Raw genomic sequence first — 18,671 nt, 5'->3', positions numbered from 1 at the left:
TTTTTTTTTTTTTTTTTTTTTTATTAGAATGGTTTCAGTTTTACACTCCCCCCCCCCCCCTCCCCCCCTCCCCCCGCCGATCCATCTCCTCAGCGGCGCCGCTCTCGTGACAGCAGATTCTGGCCGGACTCACTGTCTTGGCTGACATTGAAGAAGCAACCCCTGAAAGCACTCTGCCGGCCCTATCTCGCCTCCCCTGCCCAAACACTCACTTCAGACTGAAAACAGGATTCCTATTTTGCTGCCCTTCCCATCAGAGGCCGACGTGGTTGAGGCAGAGTCGCTCAGGGTTTTTGTTCCGGTTTTCACCCGGGGCCTTTTGTGGTTACAAATCTCTGAGCTGCCTGCTGAACTGACAGGCAGGAGAGGGCAGCGAAATGCCCCCCATCCAACCCCGTAACTCCTCCTCCTCCTCCTCCTCCATCTCTCTGTTTTGAGATGTGATGGTGGAGGAAAATCAAATGTGCCTGCATCTGATTTACAGGTGGACTGTTTCTCATTCTGCTGATCCTCAGCAAACCCTAAGTGATGTGCGCTACAGTGTGTCTCTTTGATTTACGAGGAGATTCTAACTATTAAACGGGGTGTGTTGGATTGGATATCCTGAAGATGTGACTCCATGCACATGCTCCGTTTTGTACATTCGGTTTTTTTCTTACTTGTATATGAGTCATGGCATATAGAAATAAAGAATGTACGTATGTGAACAGAGAATTTTAAGCCCTAATATGTGTAAAGTTTCAAAGTTTAAAAACAGCCTTTAAAACACATCAATTTCATTTTTGTGACTTTGTTTTGTATGTTAACTATTTATGAACCAGCATCCAAAAATAGCTTTTTGGGTGTGCAAATACTTTCTACACCAGCCTTATAGATGCAAAACAAAAATATGTAGTTAGGCACAAACTTTGATAGAGTGTAAAATCTTACACACTCTGTATCCAGTTAGGGTTAGGGTTAGTGTCACCCTTATTTTTTTTGCTTCTATTTCTCTCTTCTGCAAGCAGTTTTTCTTTGTAGAACTTAGAGCCGTTTAAAAATACTCACACATGGCTTTATATTACAAAAGACAAATTAACGGCTTAGAAAATAAAAATTACAGTAAATCTTTGCATTGATTGTTGAAATCCTGTACAAGAAGAAATCTGCTTTATCGTCGTCCTTTTGCAGGATTCTTGCCAGCTTCATCGTCGGACTCTTCAACCTGTATGAGGATCTCTTCTTCACATACCTGGAGATCAACCCTCTGGGTAGGTTTTCATTGATCCAATTCTGCAAAAACATGTAGATCTGGTTAACTCTGTTGGCCGCTTTTGTAGAGATGTGTTTTTTTTTTTCATCGAAATAATGTACTCAAACTAAAAATAGAATTCTAATTTTTTTTGTTTTCAGTTTGAGAACATCTTGCTACAGTAAAACTTCAATTAATTTAAAGGCTGTCACTGATCCTTACCCGGGGTGCAATGAATGTGCCCATGTCTGCATGGCCTATCTGTAAAAGCTATCATAAATGCTTCCTTTGCTTTATTCCCACGCCGGTTCATCAATATGCTATTGCATTTTAAAATTAGAAAGAGGACATCAAAGTGGAACTGCAGATGAAAACAGTATTTCTTATTAAAACAGAAGATTCTGCCAATTCTTAACATCCAGGAAAGAAAACATTAAATAATTCAGATGCGTCCTGTTTGATGAAGGCAGCTTGTGTTTCTAATGAAGTAATTGGGCATCAGTACATGCCCTGTGGCAGCTGTTCATGTTGACGTGGCTGCGCTGCTGCTTTGATAACCAGCCACTTCCACCTCGTCTTCACTCCTTCCATGCCTCCTGCTGGGGCAACAGGGAGGCTCCTTCTGTCCACTCAGACAGTCTCCACAGCTGTAAATGGTCAAATCATAGATCTTAACACGGCGTTTCTTTCTCGTGTCAGTGGTGACAAAAGATGGAGTGTATGTGCTGGACATGGCGGCGAAGATTGACGCAACCGCTGACTACATTTGCAAATCCAAGTGGGGTGACGTGGAGTTCCCGCCCCCCTTCGGCAGGGAGGCCTACCCCGAGGTGAGGAGGGGCGACATCGGTGGAGGATGTCGAGCGGGAGGCGTGACGAGGAAATCAATAGTCTGAGCAGCGTGTCACAGAAGCCCGTCTCGTCATTTCAAATTAGATTTACTCAAAATGTTGAGTAGGCCATCTGTCAGTAACCTTTAATAAAGTTATAGCTATGCTGATCCATTTATCTCTAATGAAAGCAACGAGCTACAGCTGAGGTGAAAATTTTCCATTGCTTAGAACTCAGCTTTACTCCTGACGTTTGTTAATCAAAAAGAGGATGTTTATTTGGTTGTTTACCGTATACTGATCGTTTTGCTTCCTTCCTGTTTTGGTAATTTCTTACCCGATTGTTTTGTGAACTGTTAGCTACTTTGGCCATTTGTCAATTTTTATCCCCTTGGGGACGTTTTGTACCTGCTTTGATGATTCAAAGTAATTCTCTTCAATCTAATTAATCTAATGTAATTACATCTGCTTATATATTTCCAGAAATTCATACCAACTGGGAGGAAGTTTCTCATTGATGTTTTGTTTTGGTCAAGGGTCAAAAGTTTATGTTTTTGTCTCCCTCTCACCAAGTTGTACCGATGCGGTTTTGGTGGTTTCATACCTGATATTTTTTTTATTATATTTTTCAATTCAGTTTTCCTAAGAAACATAGTAAATACGGTTAATGTAGTGGTGTTTTTTTCTTTTATTTGGCTGACGCATGTTGAAGGCACGTCTGTCTGTGAAGCAGAAGGTCTGGACTAATTGGGCTGCTGTGAGGTGAGAGCAGAAACCAGGCACAGTGGGTGTCTTTGATTAGGAGCTAGTTTTTTTTTTTACCTAGAAGCACCAGCTGTGGCCCAGACTGTCACAAACAACTGGAGATGTGCACCGCATCGACTCTCATCGGTGCTTGTGTGTGTAGGCCACGACCTAATTAGAGATAAATCTAACTACCTGCTTCAAGTAGGAATATCTTTAGGTATTGATCATTTCTTTGTGCGTTTCAGGAAGCCTACATCGCTGATCTCGATGCAAAGAGCGGTGCCAGTCTCAAACTGACTCTGCTGAATCCTCGAGGCAGAATCTGGACCATGGTGGCTGGAGGAGGCGCCTCAGTCGTGTACAGGTACCTCAACAAAACATCATTTAAAATCCCTGAAAAGTCAGGACTGCCGAATCTACATGCATCTACATGCTTTTCATAAATCATTTACCGTTTCTCCTGGTTGGTTTTATTGTTCCCATACTCTGTCCTCAGTGAATTACACACATACTCATATAAAAGATTAAGGACAGCATGGCAACTCATGGTTCAGCCACTCAGACTGCCCATTCAGCTGTCTGCTAAATGAGATTTCTAAATGTTGCTGTTTTATAAAGACTCAGGAGGAATCGTTGGTTTTCCGTCTGCTGAGGAGGATCTAAAGCGTAACATGCTGACATATCAGCCGTAACTAATTACTCCCTGAGTGCACTGTCTTATGTGTTTACAGTGCAGTGTGGGATCCAAACCGACGGAAACCGTTTCAGTACACATATTATTTTCTTAAATTGAGCTAAGAAAAGTCGCTTTTGTTTTTGTGGTTAAAAAAAAAATAAAAAAACTCCCAGTGATACAATTTGTGACCTGGGTGGAGTCGACGAGCTGGCCAATTATGGCGAGTATTCAGGAGCGCCAAGCGAACAGCAGACCTACGACTACGCAAAGACCATCCTGTCTCTGATGACGAGAGAGAAGCATCCCGATGGTAGGGGAATGTCAGGTTCCTCTATAATACATGAATTGTAACATTCCTCTTTATTGTGGTCTAAACATATTTATTAAATTCCAGGAAAGGTTTTGATTATCGGTGGAAGCATCGCAAACTTCACAAATGTAGCAGCGACATTTAAGGTACAGTATTGCTGAGCCCCTTTAATGGGTTGTTCTCCTGTCTTTTTCTGAAGAGTGGTTAAAAAGAAATAGGTCCATGTGTCACATAAAATCTGCAACCAAAGAAACAAGAAGTTATGGCAATTCATGAATAATGAAGTGACTGTGGTCAACTTAATATAGCCACTTTATTTGCATTTACTTTTGGAAGTGATCCGATAAATTTACCAGATGAATAAATGTACACAAATTAAATACTACTAATAAAATTCAATGGTAAGGAGATAATTTTGTCTAAAGATTTTTTTTAAACATGTCAACCATCAAACTGATTAAAAAAAAAATCATTTTGTGTTAAAATCTTATTTCCTTCAATATTTAGTTACAGTAGGCTAAAAATCTAGCATCATCGTGATGCACAACTGAAAATAATGCAGAATGTGTTATGATATATCATTAATATATAATACCTTTTGCATATTTATTCAAATTTTTAGTGATTTTAATTTAATTATCGACTCATTCCATTATTTATTTGACAGTTTATTTATTAATTTATTCCTTGAATTTTGGTAATTTTGTACCTCCATACAGTAGATTTGTTGAGCAGTAAGAAATATTTTATTCTGTTTGTAAGTTTTTATTACCCGCCTTTCTCAAATTAGTCACCATATGCATATATGTCTTATTCAGGGAATTGTTCGAGCTATTAGAGACTGTCAGGGGCCACTTAAGGAGCATGAAGTCACTATATTTGTCCGCCGCGGCGGCCCCAACTATCAAGAGGGCCTGAGAGTGATGGGAGAAGTTGGTATGTTCTTTTTTTCTGCTGTTTACGTTTTTTTCTTCTTTTTTTTCTTTTTTTTTTACAAAAACTTTCTGCAAACACCAGCTGATTGTCTTTTGATGCTAACTGCCACACAGGAAAAACCACCGGAATCCCGATTCATGTCTTTGGCACAGAAACGCACATGACTGCCATTGTTGGCATGGCTCTGGGTCACCGGCCAATTCCCAATCAGCCTCCCGTTGCTGCCCACACGGCCAACTTTCTCCTCAACTCCAGCAGCAGCACATCGGTACAACATGCACTCAGCCATGCTGGCCCACAGTGTGCAGTGTTTAAATAATCAGCTCTTCCAGTTGTGATGTATAGTTTGGTGAAAGGAGGACTGGCACAACAGCCTCTGTTTTAGCTCCTGCTGTCTTGTCCTTTTAGTGAATCAGATTATCTGAAGCCCAGGAGCTCTATTGTGTAAGTATAGTGCAGAGGATTGTGTGCCGCTCTTACTCAGTTGTAAGTCTAGTCAGCAGAGCCGTGCAGTTTTCCCCCTGAGGCTTCCATTAAAAATGTGCACAGTGACGTATTTCAGCAAAGTGAGTGTGCAAGTGCCTACATGTGTGTGTGTGTGTGTGTACAGGGCTTAGTTTCCCTTAAATGTACATTGAAAAAAAATCATGAAATATGCACTTGAATGAGTAAAAATATTTTAAAAAGTTATTTCTATGGATGATTTAGGCCTCAACTAAATTGAACTCAAAGGTTGCTCTGAAATTTGCAAGTCATCCTTTGGAAAGCCGATGGCAGACATGTGAAGAATAGCAGAGCTTGGAATGGATGTTCAGTGCAGGTGGTGTTTTATCAAATAACCTGAAGGCCTGATGTATCTCTGCACCATTATTACGTTTGTAGTGAATAAAGGACAAGAGCTTCCACTCCCCATTTTGTTGTTTGCAGACTCCAACATCCAGAAGAAAAGACCCTTCAGAAAACAAAGCTAAAGTTGAGGGCTCACCAGCTAAGAAGGTGAAAACTGGAGCTTCTGTTAGTGAGTATACTTGCACCCCATTGCACACTAAAAACATTTGCATCCTAAATTGTTCAGCTATAACATCTCATCACAAAGTACTACCACTCTTAAGCTGAAGTGTTGGGGCTCCCTCTTGTGACAGCAAGAGGAAACTACAATACAAACGTTGAAACAATAATGCTCATTCTGAAAATTTATTAACAGGAAAGTTTATTTTAAAAAAAAGAACAGTTTCCTTATAAAATGTATGTACAACATTTTAAGTGGCCAGTTTCTATCTCTGAGTGATTTTTTTCTTTTCAGCTAAGGCCTCTACCCTCTTCACCAAACACACCAAAGCTCTGGTGTGGGGTATGCAGACTAGAGCAGTGCAAGGCATGCTGGACTTTGACTATGTTTGCTCCAGAGAAGAGCCATCTGTTTCTGCCCTGATCTACCCTTTCACGTAAGGATACTCCTCCTTGCACATTTAATTCTTGAAGAAGAACCTTCTATAACTGGGTGTGTCATGAATATTTTTGTTCTTGGACGCCCTCCAGTGGCGACCACAAACAGAAATTTTATTGGGGCCATAAAGAGATCCTCATCCCAGTGTATAAAAACATGAGCGATGCTATGAGGAAGCACCCTGATGTGGATGTGCTCATCAGTTTTGCTTCTTTGCGCTCAGCCTTTGAAAGCACCATGGAGACCATGCAGTACCCTCAGGTAAACACTTCTCCTGCAGCAGGATAAGAGAGTTGTCCCATTTAAAGCGGCTGAGCAGAGCTCTTCTCTCTACTTCTCAGATTCGAACCATTGCCATTATTGCTGAGGGAATCCCCGAAGCACACACAAGGAAGATCATTAAAGCTGCAGATGAGAAGGGTGTCACCCTCATTGGCCCTGCTACAGTTAGTCTTTCGCTCTTGGATAACTTAGAATATATCAGTGAAAGGAAACTACAGGGTGTCTTTCTGTTTCAGGTTGGAGGGATAAAGCCTGGCTGCTTCAAGATTGGTAACACCGGAGGCATGCTGGACAATATCCTCGCCTCCAAGCTGTACCGTTCGGGCAGCGTGGCCTACGTGTCCCGCTCAGGCGGCATGTCCAATGAACTCAACAACATCATCTCCCGCACTACTGATGGTGTTTTTGAGGGTGTGGCCATTGGCGGGGACAGGTGTGTAACTTTTGATGTACCGTCACCAGCCACCTTATTGGATTGGACCTTTCTTTGCCTTTGTGTCTTAATTTTTGGTGGCATTGGAGAACAGTCACTGTCAAATTCAAGAAACCACTTTGAGTTGATTTGAGTTTTATGACATGATGCATTGTTCTGTTGGAAGCGACCACCATAGGTACACTGTCAATACACTGATAGGCTGTGGTGTTTAAGACTTTACATTCATACTAAAAGACCCAAAGTGTCCTAAGAAAATATCAATGACACTACAACTTGCAGGAACCATTAAACATTGCAGTTGTAATTGAGAGTCATCGGATCAGGCAAAAGTTTCTCAGCTGTTATCGTCTGACTTTAGTGAGCCTGTGTAAACTGTAGCCTCGGTTTCCCTTTCTTAGCTGAAAGGTGAGAGACCCGGTGTGGTTCTCTGCAGCTGTAGTCCATCTGCATCAAGTTTTGATGTATTCTGCATTCAGAGTTAGTTTTCTGCATGCCTCAGTTGTAAGAAGTGGTTACTTAAGGTACTGCTGCTTTCAACAAGAGATTTTTTTCCCAACATCACTGCTGCTCTTTAGATATTGTGTCATTTTCTGGTCCTCTTTTTTTTTTTGTAAAACTGATAGTTAGTTGTGTAATAAAATCCCGGTAGATTGAACATTTTCTGAAATACTCTTGCACTAACAACTAGGCCATATTTAAGGTTACTTAAATCCCCTTTCTTCCACATTCTGCTATTTGGTTTGAAGTTCAACAATCTGTCTTCACCACATGTAGATGTTGCTGCCATGTAATTGGATGATTTGATAACTGTGTTATCAATCAGTTGAACAGATATACCTAATAAAGTGGCCGGTCAGTATATATGAAACGTTTAAGCTTCTGCTGTACTTTCCCACAGATATCCAGGCTCCGTGTTTACTGACCATGTTCTGCGCTACCAAGACACTCCGGGAGTGAAAATGATTGTCGTACTTGGAGAGGTGAGAAACAGCTTCCTTCTTTGCTGGGAACAGAGGGAAAGGTAGCAGCCAGTTGATAAGCCGTGTGCAGCAAGGGGTGGGGAGAGGTAATATTGTGTTGCTTCATGCCACATAAAGTCAGAGAAAACTGTTTTTTTTTTTAAATCAGTTTTAAATGTGTAGCTCTTTTAACCGTTGGTATGCCTGAATACTTGTAACCAACCCAGACCTGGCTTTGTATCTACTTTCTTTTAGATTGGCGGGACAGAAGAATACAAGATTGGCCAGGCTATTAAACAGAGCAGAATTACCAAGCCAGTAGTGAGCTGGTGCATTGGTACCTGTGCCACCATGTTCTCCTCAGAGGTAAAAGGTTGACTTCAGGGTCCAGTTCATTTCAGTCAAAAAAAAAATTAAATTAAATTAAAGGTGTCTTTAACTTTGTTTTCTGGCACTTTTTTATACATCAGGTACAGTTTGGTCATGCAGGAGCCTGTGCCAACCAGGCCTCTGAAACAGCTGTAGCCAAGAACAAGGCTCTGAAAGAGGCTGGAGCGTACGTTCCCAAGAGCTTTGATGAGCTGGGAGAGATCATCAAGTGAGTACACAGCTATGCTTGTTCCAGTGGTTTATCGGGACATACAGCACATCCAGAAAATATTCACAGTGCTTCACTTTCCACATATTTTATTTTATTTTTTTATGTCACAGCCCTATTAGTTTTAAGGCAGTGGTCCCCAAAGTCGGTCCTCGAGGGCCGGCACCCTGCATGTTTTAGTTCTCTCCCTGGTTTAGCACACCTGGATCAAATGATGGCTCATTAGAGGCCTAAGAGGAACATTGACAAGCTGAAAAGTTTGTTACTACCACCAGGGAGAGAACTAAAACATGCAGGATGCCGGCCCTCGAGGACCGACTTTGGGGACCACTGTTTTAAGGGGAAAATGCCTTTATTCTGTTACAAAATGTAGCATAGCGAAATGTAGAAAAACTGAAACACCCTGTTTAATTTCCAGATGAACTGTGCTCCTATTATATACTGGTAAACTAGTATACTCTTTATTTGATTGTTTTTATATTATTCTTTGTGCAGATCTGTGTATGATGGCCTTGTTTCCAAAGGAGTAATCCAGCCAGCTGAAGAGGTGCCTCCTCCCACTGTACCAATGGATTACTCCTGGGCACGAGTGAGTAAGGCGGCAAGAACTACATTTTCCATTCTTTTTGGAAACATTGTAAATTAGTGGATGACTGATGGTACTACCTGTGTTTTTCGGGCTGTTGTGCAGGAGCTGGGCCTAATACGTAAACCAGCTTCCTTCATGACCAGCATTTGTGACGAGAGAGGCCAGGAGCTCCTCTATGCTGGCATGCCCATCACTGAGGTCTTCAAGTCTGAAATTGGCCTAGGAGGAACTCTGGGGCTTCTGTGGTTCCAGCGGAGGTCAGACCTATCCACCGGTGCTTAGAAAAACGCCCGCCTGAGGGTTTACAGGCCATTTATTTTTATAATTTCACCTCTTCATGCACAGGCTCCCAAAGTACGCCTGCCAGTTTATTGAGATGTGCCTGATGGTAACTGCAGATCATGGCCCTGCTGTTTCGGGTGCACACAACACTATTGTCTGTGCCCGGGCTGGCAAAGACTTAATCTCCAGCCTCACTTCTGGCCTCCTCACCATTGTGAGACATTTTGATGTTTTTTTTGTTTTTTTTTTCCTTTTAGTATTACATATCTGCCCAGATCCACCAAAAGGCACAAGAAAACCTTGATTTTCCTTTGTTGTTTCTTCAAGGGAGACAGATTTGGAGGAGCTCTGGATGCTGCTGCAAAGCAGTTCAGCCATGCTTTTGATAGTGGCATGTTGCCTATGGAGTTTGTCAACAAGATGAAGAAGGATGGAAAGCTGATCATGGGCATCGGACACAGAGTTAAGTCGGTGAGTAGTAGCTATGGCTCAAAGGTAGACGAAGTTAGAGTTCTAAAATAAGATGAAGTCTTCAGATAATTTTCCAGTTTTCAACTGAATATTTTTTTTCTCTGCTTCTTCAGATAAACAATCCTGACATGAGAGTCCAAATCTTAAAGGACTTTGTGAAGCAGAACTTTCCTTCCTCACAACTTCTGGACTATGCTTTAGAAGTAGAGAAGATCACCACCTCTAAAGTAAGGATTGAAAGTGCTTGCTTTCCTGCACTCATCTTTTTCACTACATGAGCTCTCGCTGTCCCTGTGTTACCTAGAAGCCCAACCTGATCTTGAATGTGGACGGCTTCATTGGTGTGACCTTTGTGGACTTGCTCAGAACTTGTGGAGGATTTACAAGGTAAGAAAAAAACCCATAATATTGCATATTACATGACATATTGTATAATGTAAAGTAACCATTTTCCTGACATATCCTACAGAGATGAGGCAGATGAGTTTGTTGAAATCGGTGCCCTTAATGGCATCTTTGTCCTGGGACGCAGCATGGGATTTATTGGTGAGTGGTTTCTGTTGCTTGTGTCAGATCTGGACAACAGCAAACATTTCTGCCCGAGGCCCCCTTCATATCAAACAATTTACAATAATTTACATTTACAATACGTTTACAATAATGTTAAAAAAAATCATCCAAAACCATGCATCCAAAGCCTTTCGTGGTCTTGGAGAGGTATTTCTGAGGTGCATCAAAAACAAACTGTGCTCTACCTTATGTGGAAAACTACGTACGATTATCCTGATTATTTAGGCATGCAAACCCATAGGGGAATCCTGGTGGTTCATTTTTGTGATGGGAACATATTTGAGTCTAAAGTGTGCCGTGACAAAGCCTGGTAAGAGCAGCGGTAACTTATCGTTGAGGTGTGGCTCACTAGCAAGGATTGTGTATCAGAAAATCTAGGCTGGCTACATGGGCCTCATTCCAAGGTTGCACAATGCTCACAGAACTCAAACAAGTAGTTGAAATGAACAATGCACATAAAAAAACCCCACCACACTTAGGTCATTTGCATTCAGAGATTAAGTTAAAGTTTTAAGGCTGCAGTTCTAATGATAAATGTGCCTGGTACAAGTGGTGGAAGCATTGTGGTAGAATGGAGACTTAAGCAGCAGAAAACAAACAACTCCACCTTTCTCATCTTTCCTACAGGTCATTACCTGGACCAGAAGAGGCTGAAGCAGGGTCTGTATCGCCACCCCTGGGATGATATCTCCTATGTGCTGCCAGAGCACATGTCTATGTAGTCAAAGAGACAAAACCACATATCATCCATTAGTTCCACACTGTGATCTGCCACTTCAGAAACTAGTGGCAGTAAACTAAAGGTACATGTTCCAAATATTATAGCCGTCAACCGAGAAGATGCTTCAGGGTATATTTATAGTTGTAAAAGCCAGCCATTGCAGCAGTTTTGTGAGTACTACTAAAACCTGCCTAAATGTGATGCTTGAAGGTCTGTCAATGTGCTGCAGAGATGCAATAGGTTCAGATATACATGTGAATATTTAGCCGCTGACCACAACTACCAGTCACAATGAGTGAAGTACTGTAATTTATCCACAAATATAACATCAACATGTTTACAAAGTCTGGATGTCCTATTCTTGTGTAACGCCTGCTCTCGTTATTGTGCCACTTGGAAATGGCAAAGTTCAGTGCAATAATACAGATCAAATCTGAAGTTCTTCATATGTGTATCGATGTAATGTTCCTAAAGCAGTGGTTTGCTTTTGTGTGCCAAACTGAGATGTTACATGTTTATTATTTGAGGCTCCATGTCTTATTTTACCTTTTAAATGCTGGTTTTAAACATCATTTCACATTCCTCATCTGTAACTGTCATACACAGTATCTTAAATGATCAAATCATGCTTGTTAGGTTCTTAAGTGTGAGACAGAATGTTTCATCTACCTTGTGCTTTTGTGTCCATTTTTAACCTTCTCAGTGTGGACTAATTGTTCTTATTTGTGCTTACATGCTGTATGTTCACAATTGCACTTGTGAGATAAAAGAATTAAAATGAACATGATGTAATCATACTTTGTGATTTCCATATTCTCTTGCCTCCAATGTCAGAGTGTTCAAAGAGTGAAATCAGAAAACTTTCTCCCTGGTTTTGTAAAGCAGAACCAAATACCATTATTTTATCAGTCCTTATGTAGTCCTGGTAAAAAAAGAAGAAATGTACAGTCTATGTTAACTTCAGGGTTGCTTAGCCCACAGATCCCACCATGTCATTATTTATCAAATATATAGCTACAGCTCAAAAGCATTTCAAAAAATAAAATGTACCCTACAAATCCTATATTTGTAAAAATGCAAGAAAAAAAAGAAAAAGCCTGAATTTCAAAGGGTGTGTGCCTTCTTTTTTTCATAACTGAGTCACATATAAAAATATGAATTCTACACAAAACATTGCCAGAAGTTGCACAATTAAGAGTGGGCAACATGAATACTGGCCTCTTCAGTGGCACCACTGGACAGTTTCAATTACTTGCAGTACTTATTTATTTCTATCTATGCCATTTTTGTGCTTTTGTACTTATTTGCTTGAGAATTTTAATGAATGTCTGAATGAACTCATTCAGTTATGGCTTTTTTAGTTTTCCCCTGTATGTAGATGCATGTAGTCTTTACACGTGGGAATTACTAAAAGTTATTTCTCCTGGAAGAACAACATGAAATATGTAAAATGTTGATTGTAAATAAAAAAAATAGAAATCTGAATAGCAACTCTAAATTTCAACTGGGGTATCTGGAATATGAACTACAGCCATTAAATGATATAATGGCCACTCAAGCCTTTATTATTTTTTTTATTATAAATAAATTCTATGTTAGAGTAATTTTAGCAATGGGAATATATTATAGCTTTTAAAGTTCAACGTACTTTTTTTTTTTTTTAATTATGCATTGGATTACGTCCATAACTCATGGTAAAACTATTAGTTGGTCTAACATCGCATAAAAGATAAACCATATTTTTTATCATCTGTTTTGGTGCAGTAAAATAATTACAAAAACACACAGAAGGATTTGTTTTTCTTTCGACTGAGGATCCCCTTTCGAATTGCGGAAATGACGCAACGACTACGTTTCACTGTCTGACCCCGCCTGGACTCCATGTATGTGCGGCTGCGTATGTCGCCTTGTTTCCCTCTCTAGTTTGCTCCATCTCCCACCTCTGCTCACCTCCAGAGCTGGTAGCAGAATGGCAGCGGCGGCTCCCAACCCGGAGGACTCCGCCAGGAGTGGCAGCGGCGGCGGCGGAACCAGCAGCAGCACTCCCAGTGCACTAGCCGGAGACGGTGACGCGGAAGAGGCCGAGGACTTCACATCCTCCTCCCATTGCTCGGAGCTCTCTCGGCGGCAGAACGAGCAGAGAAAGCAGGGCTTGTTTTGCGACGTGACGTTGGCCTTCAGCAGCGGGGCGGCTACCGGGAGCGTCCAGAGCTGCGAGTTTTCGGCCCACAGGTCTGTGCTGGCTGCTGCCACCGACTATTTCACTCCGCTGCTGGGGGGGCAGTTCTCCGAGTCTCTCTCCGGACGGGTGGAGATGAAGGAGTGGAGCTCAGAGCTGGGGCCAGACCCGGAGACAGTGGAGAGTGTCATCCAGTACATGTACACCGGAGAAATACGCGTCAGCACCTGCAATGTGCATGAGGTGCTGGAGCTGGCAGACAGGTACAATCTGTTTGTAATTTTATGAAATGCACATAGCACCCGTAAACAGATCTAAGCCTCCCGAGATTTGTTCGTATTTTGTCACTTTTATGTGTTTTATTTGGGATTTTATGTGATAGACAAACAAAGCAATGCATAGTTGTAAAGTGGAAATACAATGACAGATGGGTCTTTTAATTGGTATACACCTGAGGCAATGCTTTGTAAAACCATCTTTGCAGCAATTCCTTTGAGGCATGTCTTAATCACTTCCAGAGAATACAATACTGCCTCCAATGGCACCAGCAAAAAAATCAGATGGGATGGAGAACATCTATATACATCAATTTCATTTGGATTCATTTGGCTTCAGCTCTGGACATTGACTTGGCCATACCAACACACTAATCCATCCCTTTATAGCACTGATTGTGTGGTAGTTTAATTATCTGGTCAGGTGAGGTTGACTATAGCTGTTTATTGATACTGCCACCACTGTGCCTTACTGTAGGGGTGACGTTTTAATGGTGATCCGTGCAATCCCTGCTTTTTGCAACATAGTGTTTTACATCCAGGCAACAAGATTATATTTGGTTTTAACTGTCCAAGGCAACCTTCTAACATGTGCTTTGTTTGATACATGGCTTGTAGCAAACTGTAACTTCTTTTGACTTTCTTTGCAGTGGCATTCCATAAATATCAACACAATGCAGATTAGCACAATGCATGAATGTTGCTCCAGAGTTACCATGGGGCTCTTGGCTGCTTTTCTAATTAAAACTCTACCTGTGTAGTCTGTCAGTTTAGATAGATAGCCATGTTGTAGGTTTGTAATAGTGACTTACTCTCTCTATTTTGAAATAATGAACTGAAGTTTTCACTGAATTCAACTTTAAACTCAGCATCTTCATCTCTGCCTTGACTGCTGTTTCTTGGTATTCATGATGCTCTTTGTTCATCAAAGTTCTCCAAAATTCCTTTGAGACCTTCACAGAACAGCTATATTTATAGTATACAGATGTTACATTAGACCAGTGGTTCCCAAACTTTTTCTCCTCATGATTCTAACTCACCTGCGTAGCTCCGCACAGCAGCAGCAGGTCTCCTTCACTGCCGCACAGGTGTAAACCCAGTGTCGTAGCGCTCATGTTGCGTTTAAAGGCGGCTCGGAAAAACAGGTTTCCACATGTTAACAACGGATTAAATAGTTTTAACTGCTGATAAAAGTAACATAGGACACAGATATGGGAAGTGCGAAAGAAGCCCCTATTGTATCAAATTGACATAGAAATAACAGAGAGTTGGCCATTCTAAGGTAAAAACCCAGTGCATACAGCGTTCATGTTTTTTTTTTGTTTTGTTTTCTTTATCCAGACAGCTTCCCCCCCCCCCCTGCAATAACACGGTGCCCCCCCGCGGGGGCGCACCCCCCAGTTTGGGAACCTCTGCATGAGACACAGGTGAACTGTATTTAACAATTAGGTGACTTCTGATGGCTATCGATTGTACAAGATTTTATTTAGGGATATCAGACTCTTATTTGTAAGATAAATTTGAAACACCAGTGCAATTTCCTTTCAACTCAACATAATATGCTATTTGCATTGCTAGTCTTGCCTATAAAATCCCAATGAAATATGCTACATGTCCTAACATTACACTTTTTTTTTAATGATAGTTGCAAGCTCTTTTTCTTGAAACCCCTCAATTCCCTCTGATGTTTTTCATTGTGTTTTTTATCTGTTACTTTATTTGAAGGTTCTTGCTGCTGCAGCTCAAAGATTTCTGTGGTGAGTTCCTCAAGAAGAAGCTGAGTTTGACCAACTGTGTGGCAGTGCACAGTCTAGCTCACATGTACACCTTGGACCAGCTGGCTTTGCGGGCCGCAGACATGATTCGCCGCAATTTCCACAAGGTTATCCAGGATGAGGAGTTTTACACGCTGCCCTTTCACCTGGTCCGTGACTGGCTGTCAGATGCGGAGATCACTGTGGATTCAGAGGAGGTGCTGTTTGAGGCTGTGGTGAAGTGGGTGCAGAAGAACCCAGAAGAGCGAAGTCGCTACTTCGAGGAGCTGTTTCGTCTCCTCAGGCTTCCCCAGATAAAACCCACCTACTTGGCCAGGGTGGTGAAAAATGAACGACTTGTGGCCTCTAATGAAGCCTGCCTGCGACTGGTGTCAGAGGCTGTAGAGGGCCACGCAATTCGCTTTGAGAACCTCAAGTCAGCAGATATGGAGTTCTGGTCTTCCCACATGGCCTCGTTTCAGCCGCGGTTCGGCCAGAACATGGACGTTATCATGGTGGTGGGTGGGGTGTCAGAGGGCGGGGACTATCTGAGTGAGTGTGTGGGGTACTTCATCTATGAGGATCGATGGGTGAACCTCCCTCACATCCACAACCACTTGGATGGCCACGCTATCGCCACCACAGAGTCCCATGTCTATGTAGCTGGATCGATGGAGCCAGGATTTGCAAAGACAGTGGAACGTTACAATCCCAATCGCAACACTTGGGAGCAGGTCAGCAACTTAACAACGCGCAAGCACTCTTTTGGGCTGACGTGCATCAAGGATATCCTGTACAGCATTGGTGGGCATGGCAACTTCAGTCCAGGCTTCAAGGATGTGAGTGTGTATGAGCCTGAGCAGGACAAGTGGCACAATCTGGAATCGGCTCCTAAGATCCTGCGAGATGTGAAAGCGGTTAGCGTGGAGGATCGCTATGTATATGTGACGGCACGCACACCTGTGGACACGGATAATGATGATGGACTGAAGACGGTGACCACCCGATATGACACCGAAAGCCGCCAATGGCAGGATGTCGACTCCTTGCCACTCATTGACAACTATTGCATCTTCCAGATGGCCGTGGCTTCGACTAACTTCTACCACACAGCTTCCTGCTGCCCTAAGAGTTACGCAGTGCGGGACGAAGTCGCCAGGCAGAAGATTAGTGCCCGCATCTCTGATGAAATCCTGGAGAGCCTGCCGCCAGAAGTGACCAGCATAGAGGGTGCCGCCATCTGCCATTTTGATGAGGACGTCTTCATCATTGGAGGCTGGAAGAACAGCGACGACGTTGACAAGCAGTATCGCAAAGAGGCCTACCGCTACTGTGCGGAGAGGAAGCGTTGGATGCTGCTGCCGCCCATGCCGCAGCCTCGCTGCCGGGCGACCGCCTGCCACGTCCGCATCCCGTACCGCTTCCTGTACGGCTGCCAGCGCTACCCCATGCCCCAGAACCTGGCTCGCCAGCGCGATCGTATGCAGCAGATGCAGCAGCTCCACAGGCGCACCCTAACCCTGCGTCGACAGCTCCAGTCGCAGATAGAGTGCTGAACGGGGCCGGCAGCGTCTGAAGATTTCCACCCCTCATATGTAACCCGCTGCTGTGAATGATGTGTTGTTCTCATTGGGTGTCGCTCATCTAAGCTGCGTGGCATTAGCTCCCATGTTGTTGTATTAATCACTGACTTAAAGCCATGAAATGTGTATGCAGGTCATTCAGGCGGTATGTTGCAGATGTACACATGTTTATAAGAGTGTTTTTCAGCAGCCAAAAAAACTAAGTATGCTTTAGTAATTAATGTTGATAAAGATGCTGTTTATCTATTTGTATAGTATAAAGCTGTATATGTCTAAATTGATACTTCACATTCCTTTATTGTATAAGCCTCTACTGGCAGGAATATGTGACATCAGTAATAACATTAGTATTGCATTCCTACTTTCTTAAGAGTTCCATATTTCCTTCCTTCCTAACACTGTGACAATCCCTTCATGAAAAGTCCAACTTACTAAAAAAGGACTTCGCTTGCTACTTCAAACATTCAACATTGACTGTGAATATAACATATAGGTTACCTGGTTTTTTCTTCCTGGATAGTCAAGAAAGACTTTTCATCGCAAAAGCTTCTAGAATGCTCTCCCTTTGTCTTCAGCAATTGTAGTGTATTTTGGTCATTTATGTACATGTAATGCTTTAACAGTTCTCAGAGGGGCAGTGTGATCTCCAGGTTCTAGTAATGTGTAAGTTTCAACAACATTTCACTTATTTATGCAGTACATTTCTTTTTTTTCTGCCTCTTTATTAAGCACCAAAATCATTGGCTCAATCATTCCTTTCTTTTGCACTTTTTAAATTTTTCCACTTATCTTCTTAATTCAAACAGAAAATGTAAAAAAATGTTTATGCATATGAATGCAAGACTGTCTATGGATTGTGTCTGCACAGGGTTCGGTTATTGTTTTGCTAAGAATGGTTAAGGTTGTCTCGTAGAACTGCACTTTTTCAACCTCTTATTAGTTGTAAAGTCTTAAAGTTGTTGCTGCACCTTGATTTAGCATTGTTTCAGTTGTGTCATATCAGACAAGGTGATTGTATTTTGGAAATACCATTTTTTTTTAAAACTGGATTTCAGCAAGTAAGTTTTGAACTCTGAGCAAAGATGTTACCATCAGTATGGATGGAATTGTTTCAAATATTAAATATCTCATAAAAAATTATTTCTGTTACTTCATTTTGACTTGGGTGTACATTGGAGGTGTCTCCTGTTGCCCACCAAAGAGACGTAAAGATGTAATAAAAAGGAATCAAACCTAAAGACAAAGAAGGGATTGCTATGAATTTGTTGTGACTGACATTCAGGAGCTGTGCAGTACCAAGGTTAAAGAGCGTAGAAATGATATTCATTTCCACTTTATGACCAATATAAATAGCACTGCAGATCTTAACTGAAATAAGCTATGTATTTGCTTCGCATGTGATAGTCTGACATTGTGTCCTTATATTTCGATGTAAGAAGTACTAATGGCATCACTTGCAATTAAAGCTGTTTTTGTAAGATAAATATGTGTATTGTTACTTTGACTCTTGACTCTGTTCAATGCTTACTCAAACTCTTTAATTGGCATTAGTCAGAGCATAGTTTTGGTGCCAGCAGTAGGTTGCCAATTGAATAAAGAATAAGTAGCATTCTGGTCTTTCACTCAAATAGTAAATAAGGTTCCTGGAGTGTTCAATTACTTTTCTGTATTAAGCTGTACCAATCAATTTACAGGTTCATCTGAATTATTTAGATGGTTATTGAAGTGTTTTATTGCATACATAGTGATATATTTCAAACTTATAAAAAAAAACGTAATATTTGCCATCTCTGAT

General features: G+C 41.7%; 2 protein-coding genes across 3 annotated transcripts in view; both read left to right on the top strand.

The window, feature by feature from the left end:
- Window positions 1-11,882, top strand: part of aclya (ATP citrate lyase a) — a 21,574-nt gene extending 9,692 nt beyond the window's left edge. For both annotated transcript variants that reach the window (XM_015037838.1, XM_015037839.1), the window contains 23 exons: window positions 1,171-1,250; window positions 1,931-2,061; window positions 3,054-3,172; window positions 3,658-3,794; window positions 3,879-3,940; window positions 4,613-4,730; window positions 4,844-4,998; window positions 5,658-5,748; window positions 6,034-6,175; window positions 6,270-6,438; window positions 6,519-6,623; window positions 6,696-6,892; window positions 7,794-7,875; window positions 8,110-8,220; window positions 8,325-8,452; window positions 8,948-9,041; window positions 9,144-9,298; window positions 9,387-9,537; window positions 9,651-9,794; window positions 9,908-10,021; window positions 10,099-10,181; window positions 10,264-10,340; window positions 10,992-11,882. In XM_015037838.1, coding sequence (XP_014893324.1) covers window positions 1,171-1,250; window positions 1,931-2,061; window positions 3,054-3,172; window positions 3,658-3,794; window positions 3,879-3,940; window positions 4,613-4,730; window positions 4,844-4,998; window positions 5,658-5,748; window positions 6,034-6,175; window positions 6,270-6,438; window positions 6,519-6,623; window positions 6,696-6,892; window positions 7,794-7,875; window positions 8,110-8,220; window positions 8,325-8,452; window positions 8,948-9,041; window positions 9,144-9,298; window positions 9,387-9,537; window positions 9,651-9,794; window positions 9,908-10,021; window positions 10,099-10,181; window positions 10,264-10,340; window positions 10,992-11,086 — 2,740 coding nt within the window. In that variant the 3' untranslated portion in view covers window positions 11,087-11,882. The remainder of the gene's footprint in view (window positions 1-1,170; window positions 1,251-1,930; window positions 2,062-3,053; window positions 3,173-3,657; window positions 3,795-3,878; window positions 3,941-4,612; window positions 4,731-4,843; window positions 4,999-5,657; window positions 5,749-6,033; window positions 6,176-6,269; window positions 6,439-6,518; window positions 6,624-6,695; window positions 6,893-7,793; window positions 7,876-8,109; window positions 8,221-8,324; window positions 8,453-8,947; window positions 9,042-9,143; window positions 9,299-9,386; window positions 9,538-9,650; window positions 9,795-9,907; window positions 10,022-10,098; window positions 10,182-10,263; window positions 10,341-10,991) is intronic.
- A 1,054-nt stretch (window positions 11,883-12,936) lies between these two features.
- On the top strand, window positions 12,937-18,360 carry LOC106950770 (kelch-like protein 11). Its single transcript, XM_015037837.1, has 2 exons — window positions 12,937-13,527; window positions 15,265-18,360. The coding sequence occupies exons 1-2, from the start codon at window positions 12,971-12,973 to the stop codon at window positions 16,847-16,849; spliced, it is 2,142 nt and encodes a 713-aa protein (XP_014893323.1). The 5' UTR covers window positions 12,937-12,970; the 3' UTR covers window positions 16,850-18,360.
- Window positions 18,361-18,671: the final 311 nt, after the last annotated feature.

Source organism: Poecilia latipinna, unplaced genomic scaffold (genome assembly GCF_001443285.1).
Source record: "Poecilia latipinna isolate Pla-1442-1.1 unplaced genomic scaffold, P_latipinna-1.0 Scaffold420, whole genome shotgun sequence".
Lineage (NCBI taxonomy): Eukaryota > Metazoa > Chordata > Actinopteri > Cyprinodontiformes > Poeciliidae > Poecilia > Poecilia latipinna.
This window is presented reverse-complemented; position numbering and strand designations above follow the sequence as displayed.